The sequence below is a fragment of the Diceros bicornis genome, chromosome 1 (genome assembly GCF_020826845.1).
Source record: "Diceros bicornis minor isolate mBicDic1 chromosome 1, mDicBic1.mat.cur, whole genome shotgun sequence".
NCBI lineage: Eukaryota > Metazoa > Chordata > Mammalia > Perissodactyla > Rhinocerotidae > Diceros > Diceros bicornis.
The window spans coordinates 50,799,813-50,816,797 of record NC_080740.1 but is presented as its reverse complement, the minus strand read 5'-3'; the positions used below and the strand labels follow the sequence as shown (position 1 = coordinate 50,816,797).

General features: G+C 37.4%; 1 protein-coding gene across 6 annotated transcripts in view; it reads left to right on the top strand.

The window, feature by feature from the left end:
* The window catches only part of RAPGEF6 (Rap guanine nucleotide exchange factor 6), a 199,394-nt gene extending 184,941 nt beyond the window's left edge, over window positions 1-14,453 (top strand). For 4 of the 6 annotated variants that reach the window (XM_058539948.1, XM_058539958.1, XM_058539976.1 and 1 more), the window contains 4 exons: window positions 5,344-5,572; window positions 7,445-7,947; window positions 10,024-10,338; window positions 11,037-14,453. In XM_058539948.1, the coding sequence (XP_058395931.1) occupies window positions 5,344-5,572; window positions 7,445-7,947; window positions 10,024-10,338; window positions 11,037-11,062 (1,073 nt within the window). In that variant the 3' untranslated portion in view covers window positions 11,063-14,453. Of the gene's footprint in view, window positions 1-2,413; window positions 3,016-5,343; window positions 5,573-7,444; window positions 7,948-10,023; window positions 10,339-11,036 lie in introns of those variants that run through there. The other 2 variants (XM_058539966.1, XM_058539996.1) reach the window with 2 other exon arrangements.
* Window positions 14,454-16,985: the final 2,532 nt, after the last annotated feature.

Genomic DNA, 16,985 nt, shown 5'->3' with positions numbered 1-16,985 from the left:
TGGATTGAATTAATCAGATACTTTCCAGGTATTATACATCATATAGCTAGGACTCCTATATTCAAAACGTGGTTCTTTGACAGAGGACAAGCATAGATAAGAATGAATGCAGAAGTTACAGTCGTTCTGTGCAGATTCTTGATGTTGTTATTCAAATTTCCAATTATTTAAACATTTCTATGGAGTATTTGAAAATAAATTTCTACAAGAAATTGTTTTTAACCAACTACCAGATTTAGGAAAAGAAACAAATATTTAGGTTGATACATTCCTTTCTTTAGTAATAGAGTATTATTACCTTTTTAGTAATCCAGATTTAAGTTAACCTATACTTTTATGGATTTTTACATTTATACTTACTTAATATAGAACCTCTTGAGGTAAAAAAATCTGAAATTGCTCTTGTTCATTGACATAGTTCATAATTTAGACTGAAGATTTTGTTTTCTTGACTAGCCTGGGTAGTGTGCACATAGATGCCATTTTATGTTAGCCTCAGATGTAACATTCTAAGTGATGTATGCGTTTCTTACATTGGCCCCCCCACACTCTGTATGTACCTTGGCGAAAAAGGCTCCTTAGTCCTGGCATTGTCTTCACAGATGTAAAAAATTACATCTTGAAATAATCACAGTACCAGATAGTACGTGGTCAGAGGGAAGACGAACTTATGAATTCTAGCAGGAAGAACAAGCTCTCAGAGCTTTCCTCAGCTTCCGTGTTCTAAGCTTCATCTCACTTTTGAGGGCTGTTTTTGCCACCTATGTGGTAGTGATCTCGTACAGTGATATCAGATCTGAATTTGAATCCTGGTTCTGTCCCCCACTAAAGCTGTATTATTATAAGCAACTGATTTATAAGGTCAGGTGTCCGGTCTGTAAGATGAGAAAAAGACCACCTATTTTAGGGGCCTCATATAAGGGTTAAATGAAATAATATTTCTAAAGTGTGATACACAGTAAGTGTTTAGTAAATTAAAGTCTCTCTTCTTTTTACCTGCTGCCACCCCAGAGCAACATAGCTCCATTACTGACCTGCCCTTCCCCCTTCACATAGCTGAGACTGGCTAGAATTTTCATTCAGATTTCACTAAGAAAAGCTTAGTAAAAATCAAATAGGACATATAAACAGTATATATAAAAGATATGTTTATAAAACACAGGTTTCTGATCCTGTCGTGTATGTAGCTCATATATGATTTTGTGAGGCACGCAGATCTGTTTCATCTCTTCACCATCTGTGTGGTCCTATCCAGAGTGCCCCTTATCAGATCTTGAGGACAGGACTGGGAACAGTGCCCATATGCTCTTAATGCTCTTTCAGGAACACCTTTACACCCTCTCTTCCTTTTGAAGGCTGTTCAGAAGTCACATTGTAGACAATTCTCTAACCAGGAAGCTAGTTGAATCGGATTTGGTGTTGTATGCCTGAATGTGACTTGTGGCAAGAGGTATCAGGAAGAGGAATTTCCCCATTGCTCTTATTCCCAACAGAAAATCCACTCTCACCACTGGAATAGAGAAGTCTTTTCTTCATTGTCTCTTTCCATGTGTGGCCAACAGTCAACCATGATGTTTATTTGTGAGCCATGTTTAGAACTTTAGAAACCTGAAAAAATTATTTTCTTCAGAACTATTTCCAATTGTTCTTACATAAGTTCTATCAAAACCCCAACTGAATGTTATGTTTCTGTTTCTGTAGATAGGTTTTTGCCAGTTGTCTGTGATTGAACAAAAATGTCGTTAAACTAAGAGTACGTTATTAGTATCTGTTCTTAGTTCTTGCTAAACTTTGAAATTAGTTCTCTGTTTTCTGACACTTAAGAAAATAAGCCTATCTTCATGTTTTTCACAAGGAGAATTTAAACAAGTAAGAACTTTTAAAAAGTGAGAAGTCAAGTGACCTTAACCTTTATCTTTCCCAGTGCTTAAGGAAGGCAACCTGTCCACCTTGGAATACAACAGGATTAGAAGTTGTGCTTTATAAATACATCTGTTGTATATACTAGTTATATGTCCTACCTGGAAATTTTTCCTAAGCTTTTTCCTAGTAGAATCTGCCTGAAAATTCTAGACATAATTACTTTCGACAAGTAATTCTGGTTATCTGCTACTCCTGTCATATTTTTCCTTGTGGTTTTACCACCTTGGCCTACTTTCAGGAGTTTTTTACTACCCGCTCATTCTGATCAAGGTAATCTTTCTCCTGTGTTCTGTCTTGCAATGACTGCTGTGTTTATGCTATATAGCAGACTCTCCCTGTATTAAAAAATAAGTTGCTAGATATTAATTTTTTAGGTATTGTCAAGATGTTGGAATTTTTTAATAGTGAAATGTTATATAAGCCAGGCTAATTGTGATTAATTGGAAAGAATTAATTGACCGTGACAGGGTTTTTGCATCTCTCCCTCCAGTTGGCAGTATCATATCTGATCACAGCATCCTGCTGCGCCTCTCAGGGTCTTCCTCATCCCCTCCCCGTGAGTCCAGCACCAAGATCAGTGGCCAGAGCTGCCCCGGAATAGGTGGGGTTTACTTGCAAAAGAAAATCCTTCAGATTACCAGGAGCACAGCCAAAAGAACAGACAGGACCAAGAAGGCCACTGAGGAGAATAGAGACAGGACAAGTTGTGAGAACACAGCCAGAAAAAGAATGACATCCCCGTTTAGAAGATTTAGGGAAAGAACTCTTTCAAGGGAGAGACTAGCCAACAGCAAAAAAGAGGACGCAGATCACAATCAAGCTGCACAAAGCTGTGAGAAAGTGAAGGATGTTGGAAGCAACATCAAAGATGAGAAAGGGAGTGACATCTTCAATTCAAATAGCGGAGGCAACAGTAACAGTTTAAACTGCTTCTATACACGATTCAAGTCTAAAAGGAGAAAGACACTGTGATGAAGTTCCTTACTTAATTTTAGTGTTAAATTTGTTTTCATTTATTAATGTAAATATAGCTTAAATTAAGTCATTTGTCAAAGCTTAGACAAACAACTTACTAAAGTATAATTTATAAGCATTTTATGATTAGTGTTGCAGGTCCTCTAGCAACAAAATCATATTGATTTAAAGTGCCTTATTTGTACAATGTTATTTTACTAATGTTAGTAAAATTTATGCTCTTGTTTTCTGTAGTTGGCTTTTTTTTTCCTACTCTGATAGCAGCTGGGTCTGTGATGAAATAAGGAGAGGAGGCTTTTTAGGAACCAGGAGTGACGTTAAAACCCCCAATAACGATCTGATCAGAACTTTTGCCTCAGAGAATTTTACTGCTATCTTATTACTGCACTACTTTACAAAGGAAAGGAAAAAGAAGTGTTCAGGAGGCAAGAAACTGCGTCGTGTCCACATACACTTTGTCTGTCACCCACTTTTCATGTATCTCTGATCAGAGGAGGAAGAGATAGTCTAACATAGCAGGTTCAAAATCATCTGGAAAACTTGATAAAAAATAGGGTTATTGTGTCCCACTGCACACCTCATAAATTTGAACTGCCTGAAATGGGCCCAAGGATGTGTATTTTAATAAGCTTTCCAGATGATTCTTAAAATTGATTATATTTGAGAAATACTGACCTAACAGACATAAGGATGAAATTATTTTTAAAACAGTAAAGTAAGTTTATCCCCTAGATAAAAGAGCAATGATTTTTTTCCTTTGAGGAAGAATTTTTTATTTTATTGATTTTTTAATTTATTTACCACATCCATTTTCTTAGTCCTCTTGAAAGCTTACCGGTCAGTTCATAAAGGGCGTGAGAAATAGCGGGGTCACAAGATCGGGGAGCTGGGGTAGGAGTCAAGAGACTGGCTCGTCCTGTGCCCGGCCCCCAAGCCACAAATAAATCACACATTTTCTGGGTCTTAATTTTTCTCTTTGAAACAGTTAATGAAACTACTTAATAAGGTTATTGTTCAACAAATTTTTTCTTTAATGGCTTGAGTTCTATGCGAATATAAAGTGTATAGTTCTTAATGAGATTTCTGGGGATTGATGTACCTATTGAAGCTCATTCTTTTGGTAAACAGGAAGATAATTGCTGGGCCGGCCCCGTGGCTTAGAGGTTAAGTGCACGCGCTCCGCTACTGGCGGCCCGGGTTCGGATCTCGGGCGCGCACCGGCGCACCACTTCTCCGGCCGTGCTGAGGCCACGTCCCACATACAGCAACTAGAAGGATGTGCAACTATGACATACAACTGTCTACTGGGGCTTTGGGGAAAAAAAAAAAGAGGAGGAGGATTGGCAATAGATGTTAGCTCAGAGCCGGTCTTCCTCAGCAAAAAGAGGAGGATTAGCATGGATGTTAACTCAGGGCTGATCTTCCTCACAAAAAAATAAATAAATAAATAAAAGAAGATAATTGCTTCTTTGAGACCTTCTCCTTTTGGGATTACTATGGCATTTTCTTTTATTTCTAAACAAAGGAAGTTTGGTTACTTTTCTAACAATTATCAGAACAGATTATTATGTACATTTAACTGTCATGCTGCAGATTTGTTTTTAGATCCTTCCGCCTCACTCCATCTCCACCCCTTCATTCCAAAGAATGCAAAAGAAAATCTCTCTAGCTCTATCTGCTGTGCAGTAAGTTATAGAACAATTTAAAACAGATAGATGCTGTTTTTTTCATAACACATTCTTATAAATCTGTGAGTTCAGCTGTTTAATATTCTGCCAGGTTGGTGAAGAAAAAGGAAACTAGGTATAAGATTAAATCCAAATCTAAAACAATTTATTTAAAAATACTGAAATAATGGCTTGCATCTCGGGGCAAAGACTTCTTAGGTGACATAAGCAGAATATCTGAGGTAAGTATATGTAGTCTGAAAAAGCAAAAATATAGTTCTTTCCCTTGAATCCTGACTCCCCTCCCCCATCCCTACCTCAAGGTGGTATTTTGGACACTCAGGTCAGGCCATGAAATATTTATGTGAATCAAAGAAGGGGGTATAGGGTTAAAAAGAAGTAGAGAAACTCAAGATGTCTACTTTTTAATGTTTTGTAATATGTTTAATACCTTCTTGTTTTATTAAATGCTTGTAGCTGTGTGAGAGCCTGAAGCAGATATATCTTTGGACTAGTTTCCTTAGTAATACTGGATTTTGACTTTTTATTTCTTGAGTTTGAAGTTGGATTGGTGTGGTATGGGTAGGTAGGTGAATGGCTATATAGGGGAATGTGTATAGAAACTTAGCACCGTTTCATCTACATAGATGGAAACTGAGATTGCTATTCATTTTGTCTTTTGCTCTTTTTATGTTTTTCTTTGTCCTCTCGCTAAACACCTCCCCCCCCCGTCTGTTTCCTTGTCTTGTAGTTTGATCACTTATCTTCTCTTGTTCAGGTTATACACTTATACCATCAGCTAAATCGGACAACTTGTCTGACTCCAGCCATAGCGAGATTTCTTCACGGTCCAGCATTGTGAGCAATTGTTCTGTTGACTCCATGTCTGCAGCTCTACAGGATGAACGGTGTTCCTCTCATGCCATGGCAGTTCCTGAATCCACTGGGGCATTGGAAAAGACAGAGCACTCTTCAGGAATAGGAGACCATAGTCGTCTTGGCCCTGGGTAAACATCCTTGCCCGTGTTCATATCACAAAACCCAAGTGGAGTGGCCACTGCAAGCAGTGCTCTGCAGCTGGACCTTAGACTTCCCCCACCCCCGTAGGGTTGTTGCAAGGGGATCCATAAAAGAACATGCGAGCCAAGCATATATTCTCTATACTGAATATGCAAATAAGTACTATTGTGAAAGATATATGGGTGCTCATTTTTAAAGTGTTATGAATTCAAGTAACTTTGTGTCATCATGTGTCTTTTCAGTCAATAAGAACTCAGAGTGAAGCTGCCGTTGATAATGGGGGAGGTTAGGTTAGAGATTGCTCAAAACGATTGTGTAATGGGAAGTCCCCCCAGTGCTATACACATTGTAGACAGATTGGGAGAGAAGGACCAGTACTTGATCCTTATTCTCTGAAAGTATGATTTGAGCAGTAAGACTAATCAGCTAGCCAAAATCAGTTTTTAAAAAAGTGTTAACTCAAGGGGCCAGCCTAGTGGCATAGTGGTAAAGTTCACATGCTCTGCTTCAGCGGCCCAGGGTCCACAGGTTGGAATCCCGGGCGCAGACCTGCGCACCGCTCATCAAGCCGTGCTGTGGCGGTGTCCCACATACAAAATAGAAGAAGATGGGCACGGATGTTAGCTCAGGGCTAATCTTCCTCACCAAAAAAGAGGAAGATTGGCAAGGGATGTTAGCTCATGGCGATCTTCCTCACCAAAAAAGAAAAAAAATGTTAACTCTAAATTTTTATTTAGAATCAAGCAAAATGGAAATTTTTGAGAAAGTTGATTTTAAACTGATAAATATTGTTAAATCTGGTATACTTTATGTTAAATCTGATATGCTTTAATATGAAAAATTTGATATTGTAAAGTAGTATTATAATATTTGTAAGGGTTTCTAAACTGTGATTCTGTATCCCAGGGTCAGCAAACTTTTTTCTGTAAAAGTTAGATAGTAAATATTTTAGATTTTGCAAGCCATATGTTCTCTGTTGCAACTGCTCAACCCTGCTGTTGTTGCACCAACACACCCTTAGATAATACATAAATGAATGGCCATGCTGTGTCCCAATCAAAAACTTTATTTACAAAAAAACAAGCCGAGGATTGGATTTGGCCTTGGGTTCTAGTGTGCTGACCCCTGCTCAGTACTGTAAATCAAGATTTCACAAAATTTTTTTTTTTTTTTTTTTGGTGAAGGGCCTGATAATAAATTTTAGGCTTTGCAGGCTACATTTGGTCTCTGTATCAAATTCTTTGGAGTATTTTGTTTTGTTTTGTTGAACCCGTTAAAAATGTAAAAACCACGCTTTGCTCCAGATCATACAAAAACAGACTGTTGGTTGGATTTGGCCCGAGTGATAGTTTGGGGACTCCTGCTATAAATGATAAAATTCATTTAGTAGTAGATAATTGGGGAAGATGCTCTTTACTTGGCACTGTGCTAGGCTAACCTCAGAGGTACATTGAAAAATAAAACATGGTTCCTATAGTTGGGAAGTCTTAATTCTATATGCATGGAAATAATCTAGCATTATTTTGACCAAGAATGAAAATATATACTTAATAGTGTTCATTTCAAACCTCATCTTTCATTTTTATTTAAAATCAATTGAAGGAAAATTCTGAGGTAACCTTGCTAAGTATTTGAGTTTCTTCATTGTGTATTTCTAGCTAAGTATGAATATTAGCGTCAATATAAGTTTAGTGATGATTGATTATAGTGTCATTTTTTCACAAGGCTGGTTTGGCATGAACACTTGTTGTAATGCATGTTCTGTAGTCTCTGACAGGCAGTAATACTTACAACAGACAGAAGAAAATTATTCCATTAAGCTAGGAAATTACTTGTAATCGTGTATCTCCAATTTTTAGGTGGACACTCTCAAAGCCATCTCTAGTCAAGAGTTTAGCTGTCTCATCTTCTATGAGCAATGAAGAGATTTCTCATGAGCATATCATTATAGAAGCAGCCGATAGTGGTCGTGGAAGTTGGACTTCCTGTTCAAGCAGCAGCCATGACAACTTCCAAAACCTTCCAAACCCAAAAGGCTGGGATTTTTTGAACTCTTATAGACATACCCATTTGGATGGCCCCATTGCTGAAGTTGAACCCACTGACTGTGAGCCCTATTCCTGTCCTAAAGGCTGCTCTAGAACTTGTGGTCAGTGTAAAGGAAGCCTAGAGACTAATCAGATGAGACAGAGTTGGGCCTCCTCTAGTTCTCTGTCTGACACGTACGAACCAAACTATGGCACAGTTAAACGGAGAGTGTTGGAGAGCACGCCAGTTGAGTCATCCGAAGCCTTGGACCCCAAGAATGGCACTGAGTCAGTTTATAAAACCGTCACTTCAAGTACGGAAAAGGGCTTGTTTGGTAAGTTATGTGTTCTTTGTCCTACCTGTGGCATTTAGATATTAAGTGGTAAAAAATGGCATTGGGATATCTTGGCTCAGAATTTTATTCTTGCAGAAATCCCTTGTCTCACTCCAATCTCTCTTTCCTCCCTCCATAAATAAATTGTTTTCCAAATGTTCATGATTACTCAAGGGCTTTGGGACAGGTATTCTATCCTATTAAAATGAAAAGGCTGGTATGAAGGTATTTAATTAAGGGGACAGGTTTGTTTGTCTTGTTTTGTTTTTGAGATCTTTTTGGTTTCATTGAGGAAATATCATTGCTTTACTATGCATTAGTAATAAAGGAATTATTCTCTTTGTCACCTCATAAATTGGACCACAATTGCTATGCATACAGGGTAGAAACTTTGAATTCAATATTGCTTTCAGGTAGTAAGAGTGAGAAAACTTGTGGTAAAGAAATTCAGAACGCTTTTCAGTATACCCTCCTGGCGCACATTATGAGTGTGCCAACTCCTGTTTGTGGATTCCCTTCTAACCACACACCGTTTTCTTAGTGTATTCTTTTAGTATTTAGCCATCAAATACTTTTTTTTTAATTTCTTCCTTGAATTATGTAAATGCTTGGATGTAATAGCTCCTGCTTTTCTGTTTACGTAGAATGACTGTACTTTGAATCAACTTTTAATTCTATAGCATATTCATGATGTCAATTTAAATTACTAAAAATGTAAAAGACAGATGTGCTGATTTTTATAGCACAGCTATAGCATATTTGTAGCACATTTATTTTTTACTTGTCACATTGCATTATAGATTGAGTTTTTAGCTCATTCATTTTTTTCCAAGGATTTTTTATTAAAGCCTTGTAGGTAACCACAGGATACATAAGCACGTGTGTGCAAGAATATAAGATCTTTCTCTTGCCCATTTGGGAAAATATATTTTTAAAAATCTTTTATTTCTTTCATTTCTAGATGACTCTGGGCAAATCATATACATTCTTTATTCTTGTCTTACTTCTCTTGACAGCCTCTCCACCCTCTCCCCTCCCCTTCCTCCTTACCCCATCATCCTCAGATGGGAATGGAAATCCTTTCTGACCTTGATACTACATGCAAATTTTACTGATAGAATTGTAGAAATTTCACTATGGACAAACATGATCCTCTAAAGGGAGAGTTAATGTTAGAATTATTTAATGGTTCTTTATAATTTAATCTGCTTGTATATAGGTAGTGTTTGTGTTTTATAAGTCACTTACATGATCAAGATATTCAGAGCCATTTGGCCGATGAGTCCTATGGATTGGTCTTAATTTTATGGAACTTCCTCTTTAACCTGTTTCTGATGCTTTTTGAAGCTTTGCCTTAATCCCAGGGTTTACAAACTTAGGGAAAGGGATTTTAAGTCACCATTATTTTTAATGTCCACTGAAAATCAGAGAAACTTAATTTAAGATGGATTTCCTGAAATTATATTTTTTTTTCTTCTTCACTTAATCACAGAACAGAAGTTAGAAGTAAGGTCCTTGAAAGAATTAGTTCCTCTATACCAGGAAAGTTAAAGTTGTTTATATGCCAGGACTGACAACTTAGTATACCCAGGAGTGCCATAAAACAGTGGTTCATATCTGAGGGAGAGAGTAAAACAGCCCTTAAATAGAGGGCGCAAATGTCATTTCTAGAAAATCCTCCCGGTCAACAGAGGAGCGATGTTTAGGGTAAACTCATAAATGTTTCTGACTCAGTCATCTTTGGGGCTGGAGTTCCTTAAAGAGTTTGCAGTGCACTTCTGTGATGTGAGGGCTGAACTGCAGAGGAAAGCTTGTTATCAGTGTCATCTCCTTCAGCTCTCTCTCATTCTATTGTGTATAAAACCTAATGTAATTTACGTATTTTAAAAACAGGTTTAAATATTAAGTTTATTAAGCTTTTTAAAAATGTTTTTAATCTACTGTCATTGTATTCAAATATATTCATTTTGTCTGTTTTTAAGTTCTGTTTTGTCATTATAATAAGTTTCAGTATGGTTTTTTTTAATTGTTTCTTATATTTTTATTAACATTTCCATTGTTTATTTTTCATGCCAGTGTACTGTGTCACCTCACCCAAGAAGGAGGATAGGTATAGGGAGCCACCTCCCACTCCTCCAGGATACATGGGGATTTCTTTAGCGGACCTAAAGGAAGGACCCCACCTACACCTAAAACCTCCAGATTATAGTGTGGCAGTGCAGAGGTCAAAGATGATGCATAACAGCCTCTCTAGACTGCCACCAGCTTCTCTCAGTAGCAACCCCGTGGCCTGTGTTCCATCGAAGATTGTAACTCAGCCTCAGAGGCATAATTTGCAGCCATCCCATCCTAAAGTAGCAGATGTGACTGATGCAGATAGCGAAGCAGATGGTATGTTGGCAAACTACCTTAATGGCTCTTGAATGAATTGCTGAACACATTAAATGGTCTTTACTGTGGTATTTTACATAATCAGTAATATTTTCTTTAAATGCCTTAGAAATCTCTGTTAAAAAAAAGAAAATCCCTAAATATGATGGTGTGTTTTCTAAATGGAGAGGGCAACCTGTTTGTTTCTTTGTGCCCAGTACCGTTCTTCTGGATCAAATGGAGTATTCTCATATTTGATACATAGCATGTCAGTCTAATAGGATAATTTTGAAAGGAGGCACTTGACATTAGTGAAGTTGTATTTTACATTACTGTGTGGAATCTTGTAACTGCAGGTATCAAAATACCAAATTATCTGAAATCATGCTGTTGATAGAGTTCCTCTTATTAACAAGACTCTTGACTGACTTTGTAGCTGTGGCAATAGTTTAAAAAATGGTTACTTTAAGAAATTTTAGCCTTTTAAACAATAGAATAATAAAGTGACTAAAAAGCAGTTATGAAATTCCTTTTCATTGTCAGTCTTCAATGTGATCAGAACTCATAAATGTCATTGCAATAAAATCTGGACTTTGATGGGATATTTGAAAGGATTTCTTTGTTGATATTGACTAATTTTGTAAACAGATAATTAGATTGTTAGTTGATCTTCATTAATATGCTGATCTACCACTTAATTGTGCTTTTATTATTTTCAGAAAATGAACAGGTTTCAGCAGTCTAGCCTTTGGATGACCCATATGAAGTCTACTGAAAGTCATGGAGGAAGGAGCGGGCTTCTAGAACCACCTCATGATTCTGCAGGCCATTGCCCACAAACAGCTCACTGCTGCTACTAACCCAGCGGTTTCATTCCCTGTACTCTGAGCAATGTGATAGCCCTGAATCATACTTCCTTTCATTTAATTCCTACAGATGCATAGTTTCCTCAGCTATGGATGTTGTGCCTGGATACCAGTTTTCACTTTGCACACCAGACCTGCCTTGGGACCACAGTTACTAAAACAAATTCAAACTCAGAGTCCTCCCTATGAATATCACTATAGATTTTCTTTAACAAGTTATTTTTCAGATAGTAGTAGTAGTAGTATTTCTAAGCCATAGCTTGAGCTAACGGACAAATTCAAAATGTCTGCCAATACCAACGATATTGTGTATTTGAACAGTAATTTATTATTTGAAGTTTGTTTGTGCTTTTCTTTGTATTTGGGAGCTCTCGTTAGCTGATGTTTATGTTTGAGGCCGTAACACTGTCTGTGGCCTAACCAAACAGAAGTCATCTTTACAGGACAATATGCTTGATCTGTGCAGAGATGTAACTTGATCTGTAGCACCAGTGCAATGTAGGGTCTCAGTTTGAGTGGAATAGGAAGCCCTTGCCGTTGAGGTGTTAGGAGGGAAAAATACTGCCGTCTGCTGGTTGTGATTTGGAAGGCCAAATGAAGTTGCCACAGGGTTTTTTATCAGTCCTTTAGGGAAAGGAGAAGGCTATGATGGGGAATTTCCAAAGAATTAAATTTTCATGTTAAATAACATGTATACCAATTCTTTCTGAAATGAAAGTCTTGCTGCATCTAACTGGAACTAAAAGTATAAATTCAGTAAATAGAGAATGGGTTCTAGAGAGTTCTACCCTGTAGAAACCCACAAGTAAAATTTTTCACAACTCAAATATGGAGTTCTTTTTTTTTAAAGGAAGTGTAATCATTGGTGGTGTAATCATGAAGATGAATTGAGCTTTTTGCAGTGTTCTGCAACACTCTCTCATCTCATCTTGGAGCATGAAGCTGTGTTCCATCTTGATAAATCCTGCAGCTGCCAGCTGCCTGCAGTAAAGCTCATTAGCCCACCAAGATGTATAATTGATTGAAAATTTTGTGGAGAAAGAGGAGCTAGAATTGTGGAAATGATTATCTTTTGGTTCTCAGTTTTAGCCCTTGAGAGAAAGGAGATACATACTTTAACAGCCTGTGGGGCATGGCGCTCTTAAGTATTTAATTAAAATTTCTGTGACTGTTTACTGGATGAACTAGACTTTCCACATTTTTACAGATTAGATGTTTTCTATATCCTAAGTTTAAATTTTTTCGTTTGTTTTTTAGTGTAAAGGCAAGCGAGAGTTTAATAAACTTCTGTGACTACCAAAAAAAAAGCCAAAGCCATTAATGTGCACTACCCAGATCAACTTGGAGCCAAAATGGGTTTACTTCTGAGTGGTTGTCCATATGTGAATTTACAGGATTTAGTTGGTTCCTTTTCAAGAGTTTGTTCTCATTTTTTCCTCGCTATCTCTTCCCTCTCTCTCTCTTTCTGCCTGTCCCCTTCATTTTAAAATCATTTATCAATTCCAAGTGGTGAATGGCAATAGTCCATCTTTTCCATCAAAATGATTGTCTCTTCATTTTAGGAAAAATAGCATGTCTGAAAAATACCTCTGGGCAAAAAGCGTTAATATGAAACTTAAGCCTTAGAAATTAACCCCAGGTATGTTAGAATGGGGCTATTTAGCTCCATAGCTTTCTTGATCCATTGCAATGAAAAGTAGCCTGGATCAAAAATCCTGGTTTGAAAGTCACACTGTAGTGATTTGACCAATAAACTGTGGTCCTTTGATCGCAGATTTCTCCTTCACTGATTTACACAATATTGTTTTTATGTCCAGAGCAAAACAAAGAAAATGAAAGATATTTTTGCTATAACCCTCTTTTTATCAAGTTTGGGTATTTATTCTCACAATTTTATATCCATTACCCTAGAAAAGTGTGCTGTTCGCACAGTATCTATTTATTTGCAGGTCTTTCAAACCAAATGGGAGCCTTACCAGTCTTTATCCTTAATGGTGTTAATAATATCTTGCATAGAGAGTTGGAGGCTTGTGATTTTGGGCTTGCACTTGGAGCTGCCTTTGTTTCATCTAGCTTGAACTGTGAGTGTTTGGATCAGCTGATCACATTGATCAGGAACTAAAGCCAAATGCTTTGTAGTTTGATATGTATGTATCCCTTAAAAAATCATGGAGTTTGATTTTTATATTTTAATTTAGGGTACATTTCTACCTTCTCTTAGTTTGTCACATGACTAGAACAAGAGAAACCTTAACCTGTATTAGCTCCAATTCTAAATCCCCATTTGTTTTTGTTTTTATATATTTATAACTTTAACAAAGAGACCAGTGCCGGCATCCCACCACAACTCTGAATCTGCCAGGATCGTTGAAGCAGTAAATCATCAGTGCAAACTTTTGCCAAATAATAAGTTTCCACAAAACAATCTCTTCGTAATGAAAGATTCAGAGAATTAGTAAATCTAATATATACTTCCATAAAAGTTTATTGTAATTAATAGGTTCTTACTTCCTCCAAATGATTACTTTCAATATGATCTTCAGGGAGAAAAAGACTTAAATGGTTTGCATGAGGGTGATAAGTCACAATGTCATCATGTGCATAACCTCGTTGAGAATTTCTCCCAGGCTGGAAGTGTCACAGTAATCATGGGAATTTCCAAGAAGAAACCTAATTTTTATAAAGTGTTTTCTCTCCTACAAAAAGAAGGGAAGAAATCGTTTCCTTGTATATTTAAAACAATGATTATTCTAATATATTTTGAGTTTCTAAAAATGTGATATTAAAGTAGAAATATCCCTTCAGCATTACCTTAAAGGCCAGAACAAAGGGATAAATCTTCAGAAAAGTGTCACAGTACATTTTCAAATTTAAACTTGAATCCCAGTTCATCTTTAGCTTTTGTTGTGCTTTTTTAATGCTTCTTTATTTTTGATACACAGACTGCAGTTGTACTTGATTTTTTAAAAGTTGAAATGTGAGCTTATCAGCAAAAGACAAAAACAAAACTGCACAGTTGTAATAATCAAATAGCAATTATACTGCACAATTCAGTGATTGTAAAGTATCCTGTAACAAGCAATGTTTGTCTCCTATTTTTTGATACCTCTTAAACTTATGTCTTTTAGAAAGACACTGCCTCTGTATGCTTTTTGTATTTTTACTGAGTGTAAATATTTGTTATATTTTTGGTTAAGAGAATGTAAAAGTACCATTTATTATTAGCATATCTACTAATACATTGGTGGAATCAATAAAGAATCTACATTATCCTTCTCTGCACTTTATTGCAAATGTATGGAAGCAGACAAAATAATTACACCCAGTCACTGAAGAGGGCCAGTCTGGGACCCATGTTGGTGTGAAGGCCTTATTTTGTTTAAGTCTACAGAGAAATTGGAATGGTCCATTTATGGTTGACTTTATAGTATCTGTAAAACACCTAGCTATTGTTTAGTTTTTAAAAAGTGTGTTTGATTATAAACCAAGTAACAGTGGCTTAAATCCCTTTGGGACCTGTTTCTGTCTTAGAAAAGTCTGCAGCCCTGTCCAGGGCTCGTACAGTGCCGCCACAATGCTGTCAAGGACTCAGGGCCCTGACATTTACACCTTGGGGCATCACCTCTGTTTCATGAAGGAAGGGTTTAGAGGGAAAAGTGCAAATGTGTGTCCCTTTTTTATTAGCAAAACAACAGCTTTTCCAGAAGCTCCCCCTGAATATTTCTGCCTATGTCCCACGAATCAGAACTGTGTCACATGACCAGTGGCTGCAAGGAAACCTGGGAAATGAACATTTTTAGCTGAGCAATTGATGGCCCTAAATAAAACTGAGATTCTTCTCAGTGAGGAAGGAAAGAATGGGTATTGAATGGGCAGCTAGCTGGGTCTGCCACAGCATGCCTATTGCCCACTTCTTTAGGAAGTATATGTAAATGCAGCAGTTTCTTTTATGAGATAAGATCCCAGAGTCCTGGCAAAGAAGGAAGAAATTCTGCTTTAGCAATCCTTTCTAAAGTCCTCCCAATCTCCCCTCTGCACGCAGGGAATGTGACTCCCATGTTAGGTATGACTTCTACCTCCTCCCAGCACACCCCCTCCTGACACACGCACCAGGTTTTCCCAGGCCATTCCTCCCCAACTCTCCATAGTGTCACTAGCTCATTTTTTTGTTGTTTTTTTTAATTTTATTTATTTTGTTCCCCCAAAGCCCCAGTAGATAGTTGTACATCATAGTTGCACATCCTTCTAGTTGCTGTATGTGGGACGCGGCCTCAGCATGGCCGGAGAAACGGTGCATTGGTGCACGCCCGGGATCCGAACCCGGGCCGCCAGCAGCAGAGCGCGCACGCTTAACCGTTAAGCCACGGGGCCGGCCCTCACTAGCTTGTTTTTTTGTTTAGAAAATATTAAACACAAGTGTAGTAGGTTGAATAATGGCTACCCAAAAATATCAAGCCCTAATTCCTGGAAGTTGTAAATGTTACTGTATTTGAGAAAAGCATCTTTGCAAACCTAATTTAAGCATTCTGAGACGAAGAGATTACTTTGGATTATCTAGGTGGGCCCTGAATGCCATCACAAGGGTCCTCATAAGAGAGAGGCAAAGGAGGATAACAGACATAGAGGAGGAGACAACATGAAAGAGGTAGCCACAAGTGAAAGAAAGCTGATAGCCACCAGGAACTAGAAGAGTCGAGATTCTTCCTTAGAGCCTCTGGAGGAAGTGCCACTCTGCCAACACTTTGATTTGGACTTCTGGCCTGTTGTTTTAAGCCACCCAATTTTTGGTAATTTGTTACGGCAGCCCTAGGAAACTAATACATACTACTATATTTGTCTGATATAGGTGACTCAGAATTTACAATTAAAGGATGTGGTAGCTCATAAGTATACCTCAGCAAGGCCCCCTCTCACTACCCCCAAGAAGCATTTGATTGAGATATGAGAGGGATTGACCATCTGAGAGGCCTTTTCAGCAGGCTAGTCAGCCTGTTTTTCCAAGTGTTCACAGAAAGGACACTCATTATCCTTGCCAAACTTGGTATTTTTTATTTTTCTCATTTCAGACATTCTGGTGAGTGTGTTGTACTGGTATCTTACTTTGGTTTTACTTTTAATTTCCATAATGACTAACATTGCTGAGCATCTTTTCAAATATTATTGACCTTTTGGATACTCTGTTTTGTGAAGTGTCTTTTTAAGTCTTTTTTATTTGTTGCTAAAATATTGAAATACAATTGTTTTATAATGACTTTGTATCTAGCAATGTTGCCCAATTCATTTATTCTAACAGTTTGTAGATTCTTTTGGATTTTTCTATATACTCATGGCATCTGCTCATAATAACTTTTCTTTATTTCCAGTCATTTTGCGTTTCATTTCTTACCTTACTGCACTGATCAAAATGCCAGTACAATGTTGAAGTGGTCAAGGTGGAATTCCTTCCTTTGTTCCTGATCTCAGGGAAGACTTTCCGATTTCACCACTGAGGATATGATGATTGCCATAGGATTTTTGTAGGTATTTTTTTAGTCTAAGGACATGCCCTCTTATTTATAGTTTGCTATATGGATTTATAATGTTGAATTTTGTCAAATACTTTTGTTGAATCTATTGAGAGTATAAGATTTTTTCCTTTTATCTGTTAGTGTGGTGAATTAATAGATTTCCTAGTGCTAAGTCTTCCCCATATACCCCTGCTCCGCCACTTCACCTTCTGGTTGGCTAGAACAAACCCCACTTGGTCATGATATGTAGTTTTTATGTATGTCTAAGTTTATTTTGCAATATTTTGTTCCAGAT